The sequence below is a fragment of the Myotis myotis genome, unplaced genomic scaffold, assembly GCF_014108235.1.
Source record: "Myotis myotis isolate mMyoMyo1 unplaced genomic scaffold, mMyoMyo1.p scaffold_m19_p_29, whole genome shotgun sequence".
Taxonomy (NCBI): Eukaryota; Metazoa; Chordata; class Mammalia; order Chiroptera; family Vespertilionidae; genus Myotis; species Myotis myotis.
The window spans coordinates 3,269,806-3,291,235 of record NW_023416334.1 but is presented as its reverse complement, the minus strand read 5'-3'; the positions used below and the strand labels follow the sequence as shown (position 1 = coordinate 3,291,235).

At 45.9% G+C, this 21,430-nt stretch overlaps 1 protein-coding gene and 1 pseudogene across 3 annotated transcripts in view; both read right to left on the bottom strand.

The window, feature by feature from the left end:
* Window positions 1-3,616: 3,616 nt before the first annotated feature.
* LOC118649397 lies at window positions 3,617-5,000 on the bottom strand (annotated as a pseudogene).
* A 2,495-nt stretch (window positions 5,001-7,495) lies between these two features.
* Window positions 7,496-21,430, bottom strand: part of PIGL (phosphatidylinositol glycan anchor biosynthesis class L) — a 65,412-nt gene continuing 51,477 nt past the window's right edge. Inside the window, exons 3-6 of one of the 3 annotated variants that reach the window (XM_036296364.1) lie at window positions 18,008-18,075; window positions 14,314-14,345; window positions 12,642-12,775; window positions 7,496-10,967 (exon numbers count right to left, since the gene is read on the bottom strand). In XM_036296364.1, the coding sequence (XP_036152257.1) occupies window positions 10,869-10,967; window positions 12,642-12,775; window positions 14,314-14,345; window positions 18,008-18,075 (333 nt within the window). In that variant the 3' untranslated portion in view covers window positions 7,496-10,868. Of the gene's footprint in view, window positions 10,968-12,641; window positions 12,776-14,313; window positions 14,346-14,382; window positions 14,634-18,007; window positions 18,076-21,430 lie in introns of those variants that run through there. The other 2 variants (XM_036296365.1, XM_036296366.1) reach the window with 2 other exon arrangements.

Below are 21,430 nucleotides of genomic sequence, written 5' to 3'. Positions count from 1 at the left end.
ACTTAACACCGACCAAGCTATGTTTTCATTCCCCAACTTCTTGTGGTCCAAGAAAATAAACACTGCATCCTGGTCAGCCTGTCTCCGTAAGGTTTAACTGCTTCGCTGTTCACAGAATTCACTGAGTCACCTGCTCTCTGCACCAGCTAACCTCGCTGCTGTTCCTCGCTGACCAGCTCGCCTGGTGTCCCCAGGTAAGATGTGCTTCTTCCAGGGGATGCTCAAGATGACCCACTGATACGTAGGAAGAAACTGTTAGAGTTTCTGTTTGTCCTTTAACATTTTATTTTTTGTGTATGCTTTATAATGTGTGTGTGTGAGCATTTAGGACAGATGTATTATTGAAAAATCAAAATCAGGAGATTCTTGCTCTGGCCTTTTGATTCTGTTTTCCCCGGTGGGTGCTGCCATCAAACATCTGTCTATGCACCTTTGTACTGAGGATAAATGCGTGCACGCAGAATTGCAGAGTCAAGGGTTATGTGCTTTTCATTCTTTTTGACACATGATTTCCAGAAGATTCGCCATCTTATGTTTCCTCCATTAGTATAGCATATATGTGTCCATTCCCTCACCTGGAGAATTATTTTTATAGAAGTCTTTGCAAATTAGATGAGTGAAAATGGCATTTTCATTTAATTTGTGTTTCTTTAATTAGCAGTGTGGTTTATTTTCACACTGAGTGAGCATGTGTGTGTGAAGAGAGAGAGGGAGGGGGGAGACCTCTGCAGTCTTCCGTTTCCTCACCGCCGAGGTCCTCAGGACACCTCTCTCACTCTAGTTCCGTCACCACCTTCATTTTTCTTTAATTTGCATGCCCTGGTTGCTACAGAAGTTAAATAGTTCTTGATACTTATTGGCCATTTGGATTTCCTCTTTTGTGAATTTTCATCCTTAATCCATTTTTCTTTGGGGATGTTTTCTTATCAATCTTTATATACAGTATTAGGGATATTACATCTATAATATCTGTTGCAACACTTAGAAAACTTGTGACATATTTGTCTCTTTTTAAAAAAATATATTTTATTGATTTTTTACAGAGAGGAAGGGAGAGGGATAGAGAGTAAGAAACATCGATGAGAGAGAAACATCCACAGCTGCCTCCTACACATCTCCTACCGGGGATGAGCCCGCAACCAAGGTACATGCCCTTGACCGGAATCGAACCCGGGACCTTTCAGTCCACAGGCCGATGCTCTCTATTCACTGAGCCAAACCGGCTAGGGCTCGTCTCTTTCTTTATATCTTACGGGTTTCTAGCCTGGCTTGGTAAGGTCTGCCCACTCCAAAGTACATATGCTTTTAGTTTCCCATATTTCTTAATGATATATATTTTTAAATGTTTATTGTTTCTATTTATTTATTCATGTTTGTTAATTCTCACTGGAGGATATTTTTCCCATTGATTTTTTTTAGAGAGAGTTGAAGGGAGGGAGTGAGGGAGAAAAAGAAAGAGAGAGAAACATCAATGTGAGAGAGACACATTGATTGGTTGCCTCCTGATGGGCCTGGGATCAAACTTGAAACCCAGGTACATGCCCTTGACTTTGAATTGAACCTGCAATTCTTCAGTCCTCAGGCCAATGCTCTAACCACTTAGCAACACTGGCCAGAGCTACTTATTGATTTTGGAGGAGAAGGGGGAGGGGGAAGAAGGGAAGGGGGAGGAGGAGGAGGAGGAGGAAGGAAGAAGAAGAAGAGGAGGAGGAGGAGGAGGGAGAAACATCGATTTATTATTCCACTTGCTGATGGATTAATTGGTTGCTTCTTGGATGTACCCTGACCAGAGATTGAACCTACAACTTTGGCGTATTGGGCCGACTCTCTAACAAACTGAGCTACCTGGCCAAGGTCAATAATATTTTACTTGTTTTGGTTTTTACAGGTAAATCTGTAATTCATTTAGAATCATTTTTGTATTTGGTATAAGGTAGAAACTCTGACTTCTTCCAATTTCCTGACCAACCCTTCTGAAACCATTTATTAAAGACTTTCCTCAGTGAATTAAAATGCCATGGTTACCATACACTTCTCAGGTAATTTGGATCTGTTTCTGTATTTTCTCTTCTGTTCAACATCTGTTTATTTCTATGCCTTTGTCTTACTGTTTTGATCGCAAGGGCTTTATGTTTTAATATATATAGAAAGGCAGCTCTCGCAGGTCTCACATCTCTGTCCTTTAAAAAAATATTTTCATTGATTTTTAGGGAGAGAGGAATAGGGGAGAGAGAGAGAAACATCGATGTGAGAGTGGAACACTGATTGGCTCTTCCTGCGTGCTCCCCACCGGGGATCTAGCCTGCAACCCAGGCATGCACCCTGACCAGGAATCAACTGGTGACCTCCCAGTGCATAGGACAGCGCCCAGCCAACTGAGCCACGCTGGCCAGGGCACATCTCTCCTCTTTAATATTTCTGTTTTGGCTATTTTTGGACATTTCCTTTTCTAATATATTTTTAAGATAATTTGATGTAGGTTCAAAGATAATACTCCATTGAAATTCTGCCTATAATTACATTAAATCTGTATATTAACTTTGTAAGCATCAGAATGAATATATATATATATCATGTAGCCCTGACCAGTTTGGCTCAGTGGCTAGAGTGTCAACCTGTGGACTGAAGAGCCCCAGGTTCGATTCTGGTCAAGGGCATGTACCTTGGTTGCGCGCACATCCCCTGTGGGGGGTGTGCAGGAGGCAGCTGATGGATGTTTCTCTCTCATGGATGTTTCTAACGCTCTATCCCTCTCCGTAAAAAATCAATAAAATATACTTTAAAAAATATAGCATGTAAATATATAACTATAAATTAGAATATATATATATATATATATATATATATATATATATACTTGATAGTCAATTTATTTATTAACTTTTAAGGATTTCTATATTAAATTTATCAAGGAATACTTTACAGCTCTCCACTTATTTAGGTTTTGTTTTAGGTTCTGCATCACTTTGTTAATTTTTAAAACTAAAACTGGATTAAAATACAAATAATATTTGTACTCTGTAATATTTACTTTGTATTTAGTGGGCTAACATGTCAGATGAGTACTACCAGGTTCAGAGAGCTATACCACACTTACTAATTTGGGGTGGGATGAAATGCTCTAAAAATACAAATTAAATCCATCAGGTCTAATGTGTCATTTAAGTCCACTATTTGCTTATTGATTTTCTGTCTGGAAAATCTACCATTGATGTTAATGGGATGTTAAAGTCCCCTACTATGATTGTATTACCTACTGTCGATCTCTCCCTTCATGTCCATAAGATTTGCTTTATATATTTAGGCGCTTCTATGTTGAATGCATAAGTGTTTATAACAGTTATATCCTCTTGTTAGATTGATCCCTTTATCATTATGTATGTCCTTCTTTGTCTCTTGTTACAGTTTTTATTTTAAAGTCTATTTTCCCAATAAATCTAATTTTTTAAAAAGCCTATTTTGTCTGATATAAGTATTGCTACCCTGTCTGGGTTGCAGGTTTGACCCCCAGACCTGCTCGGGGCTCATGTGGGAGGCAACCAATCAATATGTCTCTCTCACATTGATGTTTCTCTCTCTCTCTCTCTCTCTCTCTCTGAGTCTCCCACCAACTCCTCTTCCCCTTCCACTCTCTCTAAAAATAAATGGAAAAAATATCCTCCGGTGAGAATTAACAACAACAAAAGCATTGCTACCCCAACTGTTTTGTTTGTTTGTTTCCATTTGCATGAAATCTATTTTTTCAATCCCTTTACTTACAGTCTGTGTGTGTCTTTCGATTTGATGTGGGTCTCTTATAGGCAGCATATATATAGATCTTGTTTTCTTATCCATTCAGCTACCCTATGTCTTTTGATTGGAGCATTTAACCCATTTGCATTTAAAGTGAGTATTGGTAGATATATCGTTTTTGGCATTTTATTATCCATATTTATGTGTATTTTTTTATGTATCAGATTTTATTATGTGTACATTAAAAATAAGTTTTAAAAAACAGTTGTCATCAGCAACAATGATACCTTCTATTTCTCCATCTAAGGGTGGAACATCATCTCTCCTGGAGAAACCCATAGCTGTCCCTGGTCTGTCCATCAGGTCCGCATCCCTGGAGCTGCTCTGGAAGCTGTCGACAGCCCTGCTGAAAGCTGCTATTACCCATGGCTCCCTGCCACATGGCCATGTTGATCCTATCCACTCCCACATTGGGGTCACAGGCTCAGAGTTTCCCAGAGCTCCCAAACCAGTTCGTCCCCATCAAGCCCGTATTATAAGAAATGTTAAAGGGACTACTTTAAGGAGAAATGAAGAGAAAAGAAAAGAAAAGGAAAGAAACATAGAGTCTACTTCCTGCCACCTGAACTGGCATCACTTCTTCCCAGCTCGGCCAACGTGTGGGGAGAGGGCCAGCCAGGGTGGGCACAGGATGTAGGGAGACTTGGAATGGGATGTAGATGGGACAGTGGCAATGTGGTCTTATTTTCTGCCAGATGCTCATAAGCCCCAACCTGGCTTTTCTGCTCCACACTTAGGATTTCCTTCACTTATTCAAGGTTGCTTACACAGGGGTACATGTACAACTTCATTTGGCAGTCTGGGAAACAGATTTACTCTGTTGCCCAGGTCCAGAGCCATGGAGCCCGTCTGCTGCTGGCAGGCCAAACGCTCAGTTGGCTCTGGCATCCAGAACACCAAATTGAGCTAGTGCCCTATGTAGAGGGCAGAGCTTCATTCACAGCCCTGCCGGAAGGAGAGGAAGACTAGCCAGTGGTTCATGGGACAGGCACCTCACCAAGTATCAGCCAAGCACAGCTAACATCTGGGTGTGTGCACCCTACCCAGCCCTCTCCCCACACCTTGGCAAGCTGGGAGGGGACAATGCCAGCTTGGGTGGTGAGACCTGGATTCTCTTTTGTCCTCTTTCTTCTTAAAGAAGTCCCTTTAACATTTCTTTTTTTTTTTAATATATTTTTTATTGATTAGGATATTACATATGTGTCCTAGTCCCCACGTTTCCCTTTACCCCCCCCCCCCCGCCCGCTAACATTTCTTATAGTACTGGTTTGTTGGTGATGAACTCCTTTAGCTTTTTCTTGTCTGGCAAGCTCTTTATTTCTCCTTCAACTTTAAATGATAGCCTTGCTGGGTAGGGTAGTCTTGGTTGTAGGGTGCCAAGTTTATCATATGTATGTCCTTATAGTAAACTAGAACATTGTAATGTAATCTTACTTTCACACTATTTTTTAAATTGAGATATAATTCACATATTATAAAACTCACCCTTTAACTTGTAGAATTTAGTGGTTTTTAGTGGTTGGTGATTTTGCAGGTTTGGTTCCAGACCACCAAAATAAAGTGAAAATCACAATAAAGTAAGTCACACAAAATTTTTGGTTTCCCAGTGCATATAAAAATTATGTTTAGCCGAAACCGGTTTGGCTCAGTGGATAGAGCGTCGGCCTGCGGACTGAAAGGTCCCAGGTTCGATTCCGGTCAAGGGCATGTACCTGGGTTGCGGGCATATCCCCAGTAGGAGATGTGCAGGAGGCAGCTGATCGATGTTTCTCTCTCATCGATGTTTCTAACTCTCTATCTCTCTCCCTTCCTCTCTGTAAAAAATCAATAAAATATATTAAAAAAATTATGTTTATAGTATATATTGTCTAAATAAACAATGTAGCCCTGGCTAGTGTTGCTCAGTTGGTTGAGTATCATCCCATGCACTGAAAGGTTGCCAGTTCGATCCTTGGTCAGGTCACATACTCAGGTTTCGGGTTCCATCCCTGGTTGGGGTATGTGCAGGAGGCAACCGATTGATGTTTCTCTTTCACATCAATATTTCTCTCTCTCTTACTCTCTCTCTAAAATCAATAAAAACATTAAATTTTTTTAAAGTCTATAATTTAAAAAATATCTCACATTGATGTTTCTCTCCCTCCCTCTAAGATAAATTTTAAAAAACAAACTTTAAAAGCAGTGGACCAACCAAAACTAAAACTAGTAAAAAGGTTAAAATGCAAAAATAGGATCATCTTGTGTAATTATAATAGTAAATTAAGGGATACACAGAAACACATACATACATGAAGTAAAAAATAATGACAAAAAAAATTCAAATGTGAGGGGGTAAGAATGGTGGTGATTTGCCCTAGCTGGTTTGGCTTAGTGGATAGAGCGTTGGCCTGTGTACTGAAGGGTCCCGGGTTTGATTCTGGTCAAGGGCACATGCCTGGGTTGCGGGCTCGATCCCCAGTAGGGAGTGTGCAGGAGGCAGCCACTCAATGATTCTCTCTCATCACTGATGTTTCTATCTCCCTCTCTCTTCCTCTCTGAAATCAATATAAAAAAATGATGGTGACTTTAAAATGTGTTTGAACTTTTTTTGTTTGTTAATCCTCACTGGAGGATATTTTTTCAATTGATTTAGAGAGAGTAGAAGGAAGGGGGAGGTGGGGGAGAGAGAAACATCAATGTGAGAGAGCCACATCAATTGATTACCTCCTGCAAGAGCCCCAATCAGGGCGGGGAATCTACAAGCCAGTTATGTGCCCTTGACTGGAATTGAACCTACAAACCTTGGGTCTGTGGAGCAATGCTCTACCCACTGAGCAAAGCAGGCCAGGACAGAATGTGTTTGAACTTAGTGACCATCAACTTAAAATAGATTGCTATAAACATAACTCAATTTGATAGTCTGTTTTGGTAGGGAAATTAGCTCCCTCATTTTAGTTTGAAGTAACTGATATCTGATTGTATTATTTTCATATCATTCTCATGTTCTCATATTACATTTCATACTTTGTTTCCTCTTTTCATCCTTACTTTTGCAGGCTTTTACGTTTCTCTGCATTTCCTGTTGCCCCCTTAGTTAATTTGTATACTACACTTTCCAGAACTGCAGGTCCTAACAATCCAGACGGAGCCGTGTTTGTCCGCAACTCGTTGCCCTGCACTGTGATCCTTCTCCCCAGCACCGTCCTCGAACCCAGAGGAGACCTCTGCAGTACTTTATCTCCCTCCCCCACTTGACATGTAGGAATTTTGCCAGCATGCTTGTGCATCTTTTCAAAAACACCAACGCTGGCTAGGATGTGGTGCACCCTTCCGAAGCGCCGACTCAGGTTTCTTTATTTTTCCTATCTGTAAATTCTGTAATGCCCGCTATTCACATGTTAGGTCTCCTCAATGTATTTTTCAAATCCATTTTCCACCATGGTTTGCATTTCTCAGCTCTTTCCCCCTCTTTGTGTTAAGACATAGCTTCTTCATGATATTGCAGATTACTAATTTGGCCACTGATGAGATGCACCCCTTTGCATCTGGACCCAGGACTTGAGCTTCCATTATTGTTTTTATTATTTATTTAAAATCATTTAAGCCCTAGCCGATTTGGTTTAGTGGATAGAGTGTTGGCTTGCAGACTGAAGAGTCCCAGGATTGATTCCAGTCAAGGGCACATGCCTTGGTCCCCATTAGGGGACATGCAAGAGGCAGCTGATCAATGATTCTCTCATCATTGATGTTTCTATTATCTCTCTCTCCCTCTCCCTTTCGCATGAGCTATAAAGCAATCTGTAGATGGCTGCTACTTGTGCTGGGCTTGGAGGTACCCAAAGAGGCCAGGCTTTGAACCAAGGCTGGCTATACTAGTGCTAGATCTGGGGCCACTTAGCCAGTTATGGGACTTGCTGAGGCCAAATGCTGCTTGTTTGGAAAATCTGAAGCATGATCCAAGACAGGCCATTTGTATGGAAAAGCCACTGGAAACAGCTTTGGTGACCCTGAAAGTTGGGTGTGGTGGGGTCTCAGGGAATCACCAGGGTGGGGCAAACTGTGAGCCAGGATGATGGAGACTCAGATATAGCACCGGCCCCTGTGTATATGTGTGTGTTGGGGAGGGTTCCAGAAAAGGAACAGTGGCCTCTGCCAGCACTACCTCCAGCTCTCTCCCTGATGTTGGACAGTTCAGTTTCTCCCTGTGTGTCTCTGGTGCCTTTCAAGCTGCTGCCCCTGTGCTGAAGCTCAGAGGGAGTGAGTCAAAGTGAGTCCATGTGCAGGCCCTTTAAGGGGAACTGCCTGGGACTCCAGCAGCCTCTGTCTTCCTCAGCCACAGTCTCCACTGGTTTTAATATCCACAAGTTATGGGGCCTTCTCACCTGGCACTGGAACTCTTGGCCGGGGGGCCCAGGACCCCTCACTCCTCAGGGGGATCTCTGCAGCCAAAATCTCTCTCCTGATTTTTACGTACTACATGTGGTGTGGGACCGGCCCTTTCTTCATCTCCACTCCTTCTATTAGTCTCGATGTAGGACTTCCATTCAGCTGGATTTTAGGCAGTTCTGAATGATGGCTGTTCTGTAGTTTAGTTATAATTTTGATGTGGTTGTGGGAGGAGGTGAGTACTGTGTTTATCTACAATGCCATCTTGACAGGAAGTCTGTGTATACAGAGTGTCCCAAAAAATGTATATACACGTTAACAGATGATTCTATTACATTTTGAAAATGAAATGTATTTTAATAAACAATGCCTTTATAATTATTTTAAAAATATTTTCTTAGGCCACAGAGTATGTGCATTTTAAAAGGTCTTAATGAGATAGGCTAGTAAGCCAGGACAAGTGGAATAGGGAAACTGAGACAGATAATTAAATGGCCAAACAGTTTACAGCCATCCAGCAAATCACAAAACCCTACCTTCCCTCACTGCCCAAGGACACTGGAGAGCAATGGTTTACATTCCTCCCCGATCAGAGGGGAAATAACTTAAATCATCCTACAGGGAGATAGCAGAAATCCAATGAGTGCCAACCACACCCAAGGACATGAAATTAAGAAAATAAACCTCATTTTGGCACATAAGCATGAACTGATGAATATTCTATTGAGATCCTCCCCTAAACGCCCAGCCTTTAAAACCCTCAAGTTGAAGGAACCAGGGTGCACTCTCCCTCCCAGGAGTACGCCCATGTCTTTCTACCCTCTCAGACTTGCAACCAGGGGAGCAATGGGCAGCAGCAACTCTTCCCAAGATAACCCCCTGACACTGCCTCCTGACACTGCCTCCAAGCCCCCTTTTCTCTGACTTTCCAGTGAACCAGAGCAGCCCTGCCTGGCTCATTTCTTTCCTATAACATTTTTAGAGCCAAAGCAGCCCCACCTAGACTTTCTGCTGTTGCTTCTATCTTAGGCCCTTCCTTTCTTCACTGTCCACAGCTTTAACTCACATACTCTCAGATTCACCTGGACTCGCAATGTGAAATCTTTCCCGCGTGAAGTCAAGAACCACCCACTATTGGCCAGCCTGGGGCAGACCAGCTCAGGACCCTATCTGGGAGGCTGGGTCGGTGTCCACCACTCCAACCAGTGTTAGTGGCTTATTTCTGTCACTTTCACATGAAGGCCATTAGGAGCTGCTGACAAATTTTTAGTAGACAGGTAATGGCCAGTTTTGCAACTTCAATTCCAGCTTCAGGGCCTGATAGCTCTGTGAGCCAAATTTGGCCCCAGGAGGCATTCAAGACAATGGTGACCCTCCGCAAAGTGAGGCAAGTTTGGGTGAAGAGACCCAAGAAGCAGGTCTCTAACCTGCTGCTATGGAGCTAGCAATTCAGGGCTTCCTGTGACAGGCAGAGGGAATACTCAGGATTCTTTTCTTTTAAATCTTTACCCAAGGACATATTTTTATGTGCCCTGACTGGGAACTGCACCCACAACCTTTTGGTGTATGAGACAACGCTTCTACCAACTGAGCCACCCGGCCTGGGCCCAAGGTCTTTTCTGTATCAGGCCTCAGATTCCTGCTAGTCCCTCTGCTTAACGCCTGTTTTCTCTATAGCTCTCAGAATACTTGCAGCTCCTCTTTCCTGAGCATTACCGTGTGTCAGACCCTTTTCTATGCACCTCCGGCATCATCTCCTCTCAGGCTGGTACTAGTACATTGCTGTACCTGTTTTGCAGATGAGATAATTGAGGCAGAGAGAGGTTAAGCACCTCTTCTGTGGTTACCTTGCTGGTAATTTTGGCCTCCACCCAGGTTCACTAGTCTGCAGGGCCTGTGCTTTCCACCACGGAGCTTCCCTGCTTCGGGCTACTTCCCTGGGACATTAGCTGGATTCTGACCTCTCAGAATGCTTTTGTTTATAGTATAATTTTAAGACATCAGGTTATTGAGTGTGTGTGTGTGTGTTTTATTTTAAAAGGTCAGATTTCTCTTCCTATTTCCTGCTTTCCCCAAAATATTAAAACCTGAAATGTTCAATTATAAGTTCACTGAGGGCAGGGCCCACATCATATTCATCTCTGTGTGATACTGCCCACCACAGCCATCGGAGCCTGGCTGCCCCCGTCTGAATGTGATGTTAAAAAGAGCAAGTTTTCCCTAGATTCAAATCTGATACATAGGCCACAGAGATAAATCAAGGAATTAGGGATAAACTAATTCAGTATAGACTACTCGTGTGTGTGTGTGTGTGTGTGTGTGTGTGTGTGTGGTGAGCCGGCTCTGAAACAGCGTAAATGTGCGCAGCGTCACCTGTGCACTGGCCTGCGGCACTCGCACGGTCACTGACATGGCCGCAGCTGGCTAGGTGTCTGCCATACGCTGGGTTTTCACATATATTATTCCTCACAAGCAGGGAAGAAGCTAGCAGGGTAACTATGGTTGTTTTTGGTTGTTGTGTGTTTTTTCCCAGAGGAGGAAGTGAAGTTTAGACAGTCCTTCGGCCTGCATGGCCTCCGTTCGTCAGGGGCTGGCCACCCTGAGGAGCAGGGCCCTGGGAGGCCACCCTCCACTGGGCTCTCCTTTGGCTCAGGGACATGGCCAGCTCCCGAGCAGGCCGCTTCCTGGTCCTTTCTCTCCTTGTCCCGGGCTCAGAGGGCGTGCAGAGAGTTGATTCTCAGGTACCGGGAGCAGAGCACGTAGAGCCGGCGGAACCACAGGAGCTGGCTGCGGTGGCAGGACATGGCCCTCTGCAAGAATCAGAGCTCACGTTAGCAAACAAGGGCACTGAGTGCTTCCTGTTAGTTTGTTTCATCTTCCTCCCAACAACACACCGATGCTAGAGCCTTGGCAGGCTTCTTCCTGTGACCTCGGAACCGAGGACGGCTGCCACGCACCCTCTCCCATGGCCACGCACCCTCTCCCATGGCCACGCACTCCCTGTGGTAATAGCAGAGGATGCATGGCAGCTGTAACGCTCAGTCTCCACACAGTATTTCAATTTTAACAACCCAGTACTTAAGTACTATTATTATTTCTTAAAAAATAGATGAGGAAACATATCAATCTCAAGTAGCTAGCACAAGGTGGGCTGACATTTGAACACAGAGCCATCTGATTGCCTCTGGAGCCTTTGTTGTGAATCACTTTGCCCCAGCACTTCGCATGTATGACACACAGGGTGTTTCACGGGGCAGCTAGAATACTAGGCTTAGACGCCTCTGAATTCGGTAGCCCGGAAAGTACAAGTGCCGTTAGAGAGGAAGGAAGAATGGTGCCCAAAGGTCTGGGTTCGCTTTGCTGTCTAGTGGAAGAAATGTTTATCATCTAGTTATGCAGGTCTGGGAGAGTTCAGTTTTTAAAAAGAATGGGTAATAGCAACTGATTTAACTGTATATAAATGGTTTCTGCCTGTTTTTCTTTAAGTACCAAAGTGATCTTCCTCTCCAAGTTAGTATCATTATAAACCTTTCTCTAAATAACTCGTTTTATATTTGTCAGGACATATGTGGCTTCAGAGATGTGAGTGCACCTGTGATAACAACAAGCTTTAAGTGATAAAGGGAACTATCGCCCTAGCTGGTGTGGCTCAGTGGATAGAGTGTTGGCCTGCGGATGAAGGGTCCCTGGTTCAATTCTGGTCAAAGGCACATGCCCAGGTTGCGGGCTTGAGCCCCACTAGGGGCGTGCAGGAGGCAGCTGATCAATGATTCTCTCTCATCATTGATGTTTCTATCTCTCCCTCTCCCTTCCTCTCCAAAATCAATAAAAAAATTTTTATAGCTTTTTTAAAAAATATATTTTATTGATTTTTTACAGAGAGGAAGGGAGAAGGACAGAAAGTTAGAAACATGGATGAGCAAGAAACATCGATCAGCTGCCTCCTGCACGCTCCCCACTGGGGATGTGCCCACAGCCAAGGTATACACCCCTGACCGGAATCGAACCTGGGACCCTTGAGTCTGCGGGCTGGCGCTCTATCCACTGAGCCAAACCAGCTAGGGCAATAAAAATATATTTTTAAAAATATAATAAATATATTCTTATGTACATGTATTTATCTAATATTCTTTATATAGAAGATATAAACCAACATATTAACTAGGATTACATATGAGAGGTGGGATTGCAGGAAATTTTATTATTTTAATTTTCTTTTGATGCTTTTATGCATTTCCAGATTTTCTAAAATAAGCATATGTTATTATTTGCTTTTTTAGCATGTATTATTTTTATAATCAGTAAAAAAAAAAAAGGTAGTTCTTGAAAATCTATGACTCCAGGTCTAGCACCTGTACTGACACGCAGGGGTAGAGGCTGGCTGCTGGGGGAGGTCTCTGTTAGGGCCTCTGCAGGCCAGGGTTTGAGGAGCCGGAGTCTGGGGCAGATCTGGAGTGGGGTGTGAAGGAAGGTGCAATCCTCACCTTGGCCTGTGTCACTTCCTTGCTGGTCAGCACGAAGAGGACATCGCCGGCATGAAGCAGAGAGAAAGGCAGGTCCAGAAGGGTGATGTACTTGCGCAGCACATTCACAGACTCAAGCATGAGCACCGTGCACCCTGGGTGGGGAGGGGAGAGCTGTTGCTTCCAGACAGATTTTCCCGAGCACCCTACCTACCCCTAGGGGCTCAGGGCGAGGCAGTGGCCCTTTGTCCATCATTCTCCCCAATGAGAAGAGTGAAAGGACTGCAGGACACCTGGCCTGTTGACTCTCCCTGCTACAGTCCTAGCAAGAAAAGGTTGGTTGCTAGAGGTTGGGATTTGGCTACCTCAGGGCCAGGGGAAGAGGACAGAGACAGGAATTTCTGTATTGGGAGGCCAGAGGTCTGCTTCCTGCTCGGTCACTAAAGAACTAGGAAAGTCCCTTAACCTCTCTGAGCCTCAGTTTTCTCATCTGTAAAATGGTGTTGATAGTGTGGGACCTGCTTGTCTCACAAAGTTAACAAATAAGAATCAAATAAACTATAGTCAAGTTCCAAAGACCTCATAGCTTGGTGACCTCAGTAAGCCCCTCAGAAAGGCACATGCTCATATGTTTTCATATCTTTCATCTTCACAGCATTCCTGGGAGGAATGTGCATTGTCCCTCTGACAGACCAGACACTAGCTCACAGGTCAAGCAGCGGCATCACACAGTATATGGCAGGGCGCGGCATGCACCATCTTTTAGGTTAGGAAGAGTTTTGAACTCAAGCAGATTAATCCATCAAGCACCCACCAGTCAGTTTCAACCTGGTTAATTAACTGCAGGATGGGAGGTGAGTTTGGATAGACAGACTGAATGAACACCAGAGGTGGAAAACACCCACCCGTGAGAAAGCTAGAAGGCGAGTGGGCAGGGCCTGGTATGTCAGCTGCACCACAGGGTGCCCAGATGATTGGCTGAACATGATTTCCTGGGTGTCCATGACGGTGTTTCCAGATGGGATTAGCAGTTGAGTCAGTAGATTTCCTTCCAGTGTGAGTGTGTGTGTGTGTGTGTGTGTGTGAGCGTGCACGTGTAAGCATCCAGTTAGGGGCTGAAGAGAACAAGAGGCCAAGGAGAGGAGAACTCCTTTTCTGCCTGACAGAGCGGGGATGCTGGTCATCGGCCCTCAGGCCCTGGACTGGGCCTGGGATCTTGTCATTGGCTCCCTGCTTCTCTGGGGGCCCAGGGGCTCGGACAGAATGACCCCACCTGCTCCCCTGGGCCTCCAGCTTGTAGACGGCAGATCCTGGGCCTTCTCAGCCTCCGTAACTGTATGAGCAATTCCTTATAATAAATAGGTAACTAAATACTCTCCTATTGGTTCCATCGGCTCTGGTTCTCTGGAGAACCTTGACCACAACCTCAGTCTCTCCCCAACGCATGGGGGCTGCCTGCCTGGCTGGGCACTTCTCAGTGATACACCCTGGTTCTGAGACCTGGGGACCCGCATAGACAGAACCCTGAGCCAAGTCAGGAAGAGGGTGGCCAGTCTCCCCATCCACCCACCCACCTCTGCTTGGCCTAGGGCAGTTCTCTGTAGCCACGTTTACACATTTCACACTAATAGGTTTCCTAGGGGACCATGGCTTTCCCTGACCTAGCGGCCTCTAGCACAAGGGACAGGCTTACCTTCAGGTAATTTCCCTTCCGAATGGAGGGTCCTGGGGAGGGAAAGGACAGAGAGAGAGAGTAAGATGATCTTTGCAGGTTACAGGAAGGGCCTGCCGGGGAAGCCTGTCACGCCCATGGTCCCTCCAGGTCAGCGTCTAGGTCGTTTCTTTTGCATGAGTTGGCACATAGATTTATGCTGCAGCTGAAGGGCCCACGGTGGGCACCGTACCCAAGGACAGCCAGTCCCAATCTGGAGGCTGGCCATGGGCTGACGAAGAGCCCCAGCTCAGGCCATGCCCATCAGAGAGGAAGGGGTGGACGCTTCAAGGTTTTTCTTTCTGAAATTGTAATGTGAGTATGGTGGGAGATTATTTATTTTTAAAATATATTTTTATTGATTTCAGAGGAAGGGGGAGGGAGAGAGAGATTAAAAACATCAGTGATGAGAGAGAATCATTGATCGGCTGCCTCCTGCCACTGGGGGTCAAGCCCACAACCTGGGCATGTGCCCTGACTGGGAATCAAACCATGACCTCCTGGTTCATAGGTCAATGCTCAACCACTGAGCCGCGCCAGCCGGCTGGTGGGAGACTATTTAAAATGCTGACATTTTTTCCCTGCACCCTCCCTCCTTTCTGACCTGCCCCACTCACTCCCAACTCTGACAGTGGAGCTGTGTCTCCTCCTTCAGAGGAGGCAGGCCCCGCAGCAGCGATTTCAGAACCTCTGGCCCACTTTGTTTTAAAAGCCAAGGGTGGGAGATGAGGCAGGTAGTCCGGACACACAGACGCACATGAAAACGGCTTCTTGGGAGCAGAGGCTAGAAGAGAAGTTGGAGAGAACTGATCAAGTATGAGCCCTGAGAAGTAGAAACTCAGAGAAAGGTTCCTGGGATCCTGAGCACAGAGGCGCCTGGTCCTGCAGTCCGGATGGACCCTGGTGTGCTCGGAGTTCGGGCGGTTGGGATCTCCAAGGAAAGAGGTGAGAATGCGGGTCTCGGCTAAGGAGAAAGGTGAGCACCGGAGACACGCAGCTGTGCTGAACCTGCGCTGTGCCCCCGGGGCCGAGGAGCGGTGCTGGAGGAGGCAGAATGGGGCGGGGGTATGGGAGCCAGAGCACAAGGCACCTGTGGTGCAAGGAAGCCAGGCAGAGGCCGAGGAGTAGCCAGAGGGGCAGAGGAGAGAGCACCACAGCAGTGACAGGCAGGGTCAGACGCCACAAAAAGGTCAAGACCAATGAGGACTGAAATAAACCTAGGGGGGCTGTGGGACGATTTTGGTAGGTTGGTGGGAGTAGAAGGCAGGCAGAGGGGAGGAAGGACAGAGGTCGAGGGACTGGTCCTCTGCTCAGCAGGGCGGGAAGCCTGTGCACAAGAAGACACGAGGTCCAGCGAGCAGCAGCGCCTGAGGACTGTGAGAAATAACCCGCCTTCCCCTCCGGCATGACGGTGCTGTTGGGCCAAGCTGCCAGCCACTCTGGTCTCAAACTCGGAAGGACAACTGCCTGAGGCTGAGAGAAGGGGCCATGCTGGGGAGGCTGAGAGAAGGAACAAGGCCAGCAGGAGAGGGAACTTGGGGACGAGGAGGGAAAGGATAAGAGTAAGAAGCAGACCTGTGCTCTGCAGGGGCACAGCCGGCCTCAAACAGCTGTGGCGCCAGCAGCCAGGGAGCCACCTGAGAAAATCATACATCCAAACCATGCCTGGCAACGCATATGGGAGATGGGGAGTTCAGGCAAGCGGGAGGAAGAACTCCGGAGCTTTCTGGGAAACAATGTAAGATGCTGGGGCAGGGAGACTTTGGGGCATGAGATGGGGAACTGACGACTGTGAACTTCCCAGGCGTGTCCCTGTGTGGGGAGGGGCCGCTGTGAGATCACTCTCCGAGGAGCATGGACTTAGGAACATCAACACACTGTTTATCGAGCACAGTGACCCTTACTCGCACATAAAGCTGCACCCAGGCTCCTTTCCAAAGGAAGTGTCCCCACAGTCTGTCTGCATGAAGCTGTCCCTGGGGTTCTTTGCCAGATGGAAGCCTTCCCCGCTTTCCCCAGTTCAGTGGTGGGGACAGGGCGTGGGGGGGACAGGGAGGGGACCCACCCAAATTAGCCTGCAGTGCCCTGCAACAGTCGTGGTGTTTGCAGCAGCCCCAATCCGGCCGCTTCCCTGGGGCAGCTGGGTAGTAAGTGCCAAGGCTCAGCATGCACTGGAATGAGGGGAGCCACCCCTTCAGCGCTCCATGGGGCTGACCGTCCACTCTAGTCTTGGGAGCCACGGCCTCAGAGTAACCACAGGGTTGGTTGGAAAGACCCCTCCTGGGTGTCCTCAGCTTCCCACGTGTCTTCATGAAAAATTGCATCTCTGGCTGTAACCAGGAGATGCATTGTCCCTGAACCTGAGGGGCCCAAGGCAGGTTCAGGTCTTTCTACAGTGGCGCCTCCGGCTGGGATAGGAGGTGAGCAGTCTTCCTTGGCGGGAGCAGGCTTGCCGCCCCGCGTCAGGGAAATGGACGGTGTGGGAAGACTGTGGGTGATGATTTATAGCCTCTTCCAGGGGGCGACGCACACGTTAGGGACGAAGCTAGAAGGCTCTGATACTGGATGGGTCTGCAGAGGCAGCAGATAGACAAGGCACTAAATGGAGCCCCCGGGTTCCTGGGGTCTGGGGCTGCCTCTGCCACCCCAGCCTGGCAGTGCCAGGCAAACCGCCTCCCTGCCTGGGCGAAACGAGCAGACCCGACTGGACAGGTAAGGTCATTCCACTGTCACGCATTTCTCTGCTCCCGGCTGAGAAGGCTGGGCATGCCGAGAAGGTGAGAAGATAAGCCCTTCACTTCAAGTTGCCCCTTTCCTTCCTCGGTAGTTGGGCCAGGTCTACCAAGCTGCTGCCAAGGCGCCCACGGGAAGCCCTTCTCCTGAGGACGGGAAACAGGACATATGTTCGTATGACCCTGAGTGAGTCCCTAATATCTTTGAGGTTCAGGTTTTATTTGTTACTGGTAAAATCCACATCAGTCAAATAGGGTGATTGTGAAGTACAAATGAGATTTCATGTTATGAATATACATCCCCCTCCTGCAAAGAAAGATATGAAATAGTGTATAAAATATACAACAGCCTGGCTGGGTGGCTCAGTTGGTTAAAGTGTTGTCCCGTGCACCAAAAGGTTGCGGGTTCAATTCCAGGTCAGGGCATATACCTAGGTTGTGGGTTCGATCTCCAGTTGGGGTGCATACAGGAGACAACCAATCTATGTTTCTCTCATCAATAAAAACATATCCTTGGGTGAGGAATATACATATATATAAAACAGATGACAACAAAAATGAATGAGAATAGGGAGGAAAAAAAAGATGAAGCCAGGAGGCACACTGGTTCACACAACTCAATCCTTAAAGTCTCGTACATGTGGTACTAAGAGTTGCAAATTTGGCCCTAAAGGTTTCAGCGGTCAAAGCAAAGAGAGAAATTAAATCAGTTACCTCTTTGCTGTGTCCATGGTGTAAAACACACACACACACACACACACACACACACACGCAGCTGTTTGGGAGATTTCTCACGGGGAGAATGCGGGAGAGTATGAGCACCATCACCACCACTGCCACCACCGCTCGCTGCTAACAGTGCAGTTTCATGGGCTCACGGTGCTTCAGAAACCATCCCTCTGAGCAAATGACAAACGTCTCCCCCATGACCCAGAGCATCGTACCTCACAGCCGCATACAGAGCAACATGATTGCGGTGACCACTCACTCCCCCGGCATCGAAAGTCACCACCTGCAGAGAAAGAGAGGGTTGCACTCCTGCCCTGACTCCAGCCAGCTGTGCCTCGCTTGGGAAGGACAGAAGAGAGCAGGGCCGTGAACTCTTCACGCTCTGAGCATATCTGAACTGACTCTGGCTCAGATCAATGGTGTGTAACTATGGGTGTGGCCGACTGTATGGAGCCTTTTCCACAGGAGTTTTGCTGTTTGTTCTTGTTCCTGGCGGTGGAGCAGAGTGGAATTCAGCCATGATGTGCTACTAAGCTCACAGTAGCTTTGTCTTTATCTGCCTTGACAGTTATTAGAACATTTAGTTTTCCTGGCTGGCTGCTGTGTGGACTTTGTTCATGATGCTGCCTGCACTATCGGTCTCTTTTCCTCATGCCTTACTGAGGGCACAAAAGCTTTAGGGGACGATTTCAACCATGGCCTGGGGTTAAGTTCACAGCAGAAATACGTTTATTCATAGATGGACTCCGCTTCCATTTCCACAAATATAGATCTCTTTATTAACTAAAAACTTAGATTCCAATATTTCACTTCTACATAGATGGATTTTAAAAAGCCCAAAGGACAATTTAAATGATAATAATGATAATATAATAATAATAAAAGGATAACTTGGATAAAAGAAATATTTTAGAGAAATCAAGGACCCAGAAAAAGGAATAGTACTAGTTGGTTAGGGGTGATGGAAAGAAGCAAGCTGTCCCCAGAGGAGGAAGCTGACCACATAGCATAGACGAGGGTCCTGAAGCTGGAATTGGAAGAGGCTAGGAAGGAATTCATGACCAGTCTTTCTTTTCATATATATACACGTTGATTTCGAGAGGAAGGGAGAGGGAGAGAGAGATAGAAACATCAATGATGAGAGAGAATCATTGATTAGCTGCCTCTTGCACAGCCCCCACGGGGGATTGAGTCTGAAACCCATGTATGTGCCCTGACTGGGAATCAAACTGTGACCTCCTGGTTCATAGGTCGGCGTGCAACCACCAAGCCACACTGGCCGGGCATGACTGGTCTTTCGATACTACACCATAAAAAACGTGTTACTTCATGTACAGGAAACTGTGAGCAGCTAACTTTTACTGAGCATAGGCTGGAGTACAGATGGAAAGAAAATGTAGTCTTATCCACTGATCCTGATTCAAACAAGCTATAAAAAGAAAAATGAATAAAAACACATTTATGGCATGAGACTATTGGAAATGCAAAACATTGATATGAATTAATTTTAGGTGTGATAATGATATTAATGTTAATGAAATATTCAATGTCTTTTAGAATTACATACTAAAATACTTAAATAGGAAATATGGTGAAAAGGTTTTGTTTCAAAATAATGTAGGAGGTGGGGAAGGTGGGCTGAGTAACAGGAACATAGAGGTTCACTAAACTATTTCCTCTACTTTTGTATGCTTGAAATTCTCTATAATCAAAAGTTTTAAAAAATCTGAGTTAAACATTTATAAAAAGCTAATCATATAATAGTGGATATATGTCATTACGCATATTTCAAAATCCATGGCATATATGACACCCAAGTGAGCCCTCACGTACACTATAGACTTTGGGTGATGATGACGTGTCAGTGCAGGTTCACTATTGCAACAAATTGCAGAGGACAGGGGTTATGTATGGACTTTCTGCTCAGTTTTGCTGTGGATGGAAAACAGCAGCCTATTATGTTGTACACCTGTAACTAAAATAATATTGTATGTCAACTGTAGATGAAAAAATTTTAAATACAGTCTATTAAAAAACCAGTTAACTATCTAACTCAAGTGCTGATCCCATTCCTTTTATTTTTTTAAAGTATATTTCCTTATTGATTTCAGAGAGGAAGGGAGAAAGATAGAGGATAGAAACATCAATGATGAGAGAGAATCATTGATCGGCTGCCTCCTGCATGCCCCCTATTGGGGATCGAGCCTGCAACCCGGGCATGTGCCCTTGGCTGGAATCGAACCCGGGACCCTTCAGTCTGCAGGCCGACGCTCTATCCACTGAGCTAAACTGGCTAGGGCTGATCCCATTCTTCATGTAACACGGTGGGTGCAGGGGCTGCAGCTGCTCCACTCAGGACACTAGTTACCCCAGCCCCGTGGTCGGCAAACTGTGGCTCGCGAGCCACATGCGGCTCTTTGGCCCCTTGAGTGTGGCTCTTCCTAAGCCTTAGGAGTACCCTAATTAAGTTAATGACAATGTACCTGCCTATATAGTTTAAGTTTAAAAAATTTGGCTCTCAAAAGAAATTTCAATCGTACTGTTGATATTTGGCTCTGTTGACTAATGAGTTTGCCAACCACTGCCCTAGCCCGTCGGACATGTCACAGAACTTTACCACTGGGAGTTCTTCCAACTTCCAATGTCTTGTTTCGTCATCTGAGAGATCAGGAAAATAACACCTGCCCTCCTTTCCTCCTTGGGTTGAGGTGAAGATAAAACAAAGCCACGTGGGCCCTAGCTGTCTGGCTCAGTGGATAGAGCATTGGCCTGCAGACTGAAGGGTCCCAGGTTTGATTCTGGTCAAGGACACATGCCTGGGTTGCGGGCTTGATCCCCAATAGGGAGTGTGCAGGAGGCAGCCAATTGATGAGTCTCATCATTGATGTTTCTGTCTCTCTCCCCTTCTCCCTTCCTCTCTGAAATCAATAAAAATATATTAAAAAAATAAATAAAGCCACGTGGAAGTGTGCGGAACCACAAGCAACACAGGCTTGAGTGTCTAGCGCTCGGTCGGGACAGCAGACAGCTGGCCGCTGGGCCAGCTTACCACAGGCACGGGGGGGATTTGGGGCCCCTGGAGTTTGCCTCAGGCACTTTTCAAATTCTCCAAGGTCTTTGTTTCTTTCTCATTTCACATTTTTGGGAGGGGGGGAGGGTAGGGGAACTTTGTTATTTTCACAGGCTCACACAAAGCCTAGGTCTAGGTTCCTCCCACACTGGCAAGTTTATCCTCAGCTTAGAAAAATGTTTCTCTAGATTTCAATAACCAGAGAAAATATCAAGAGAAAAAGCCCCTCCTTTGTAGGTGACTTGGCTTTTCGCGTTGCTACCTTTAAGATGTTCTTTCTCTTTGGTGTGCTGCGGTTCCACTATGATAGACCTGCGTATGCGTTTCCCTCCTCCTGTGGGACTCACTGGACTGCTTGAAATGGTAGGTTAAGGTCTTTCTCATTCTGGAAAAGTTTCAGCTATTGCCCTTTAAGTATTTTCTCTGCAACGACTTTCTGGTCTCCCCTTTCAATAAATGACAAGTAGACAAAAAAACTAAGTAAAAACATAGATTTAAAAATATGATTAATAACGACTGAGTGAACAAATACAAAGGGCTGCATCCAACAACTGAAGAATTCCCTTCA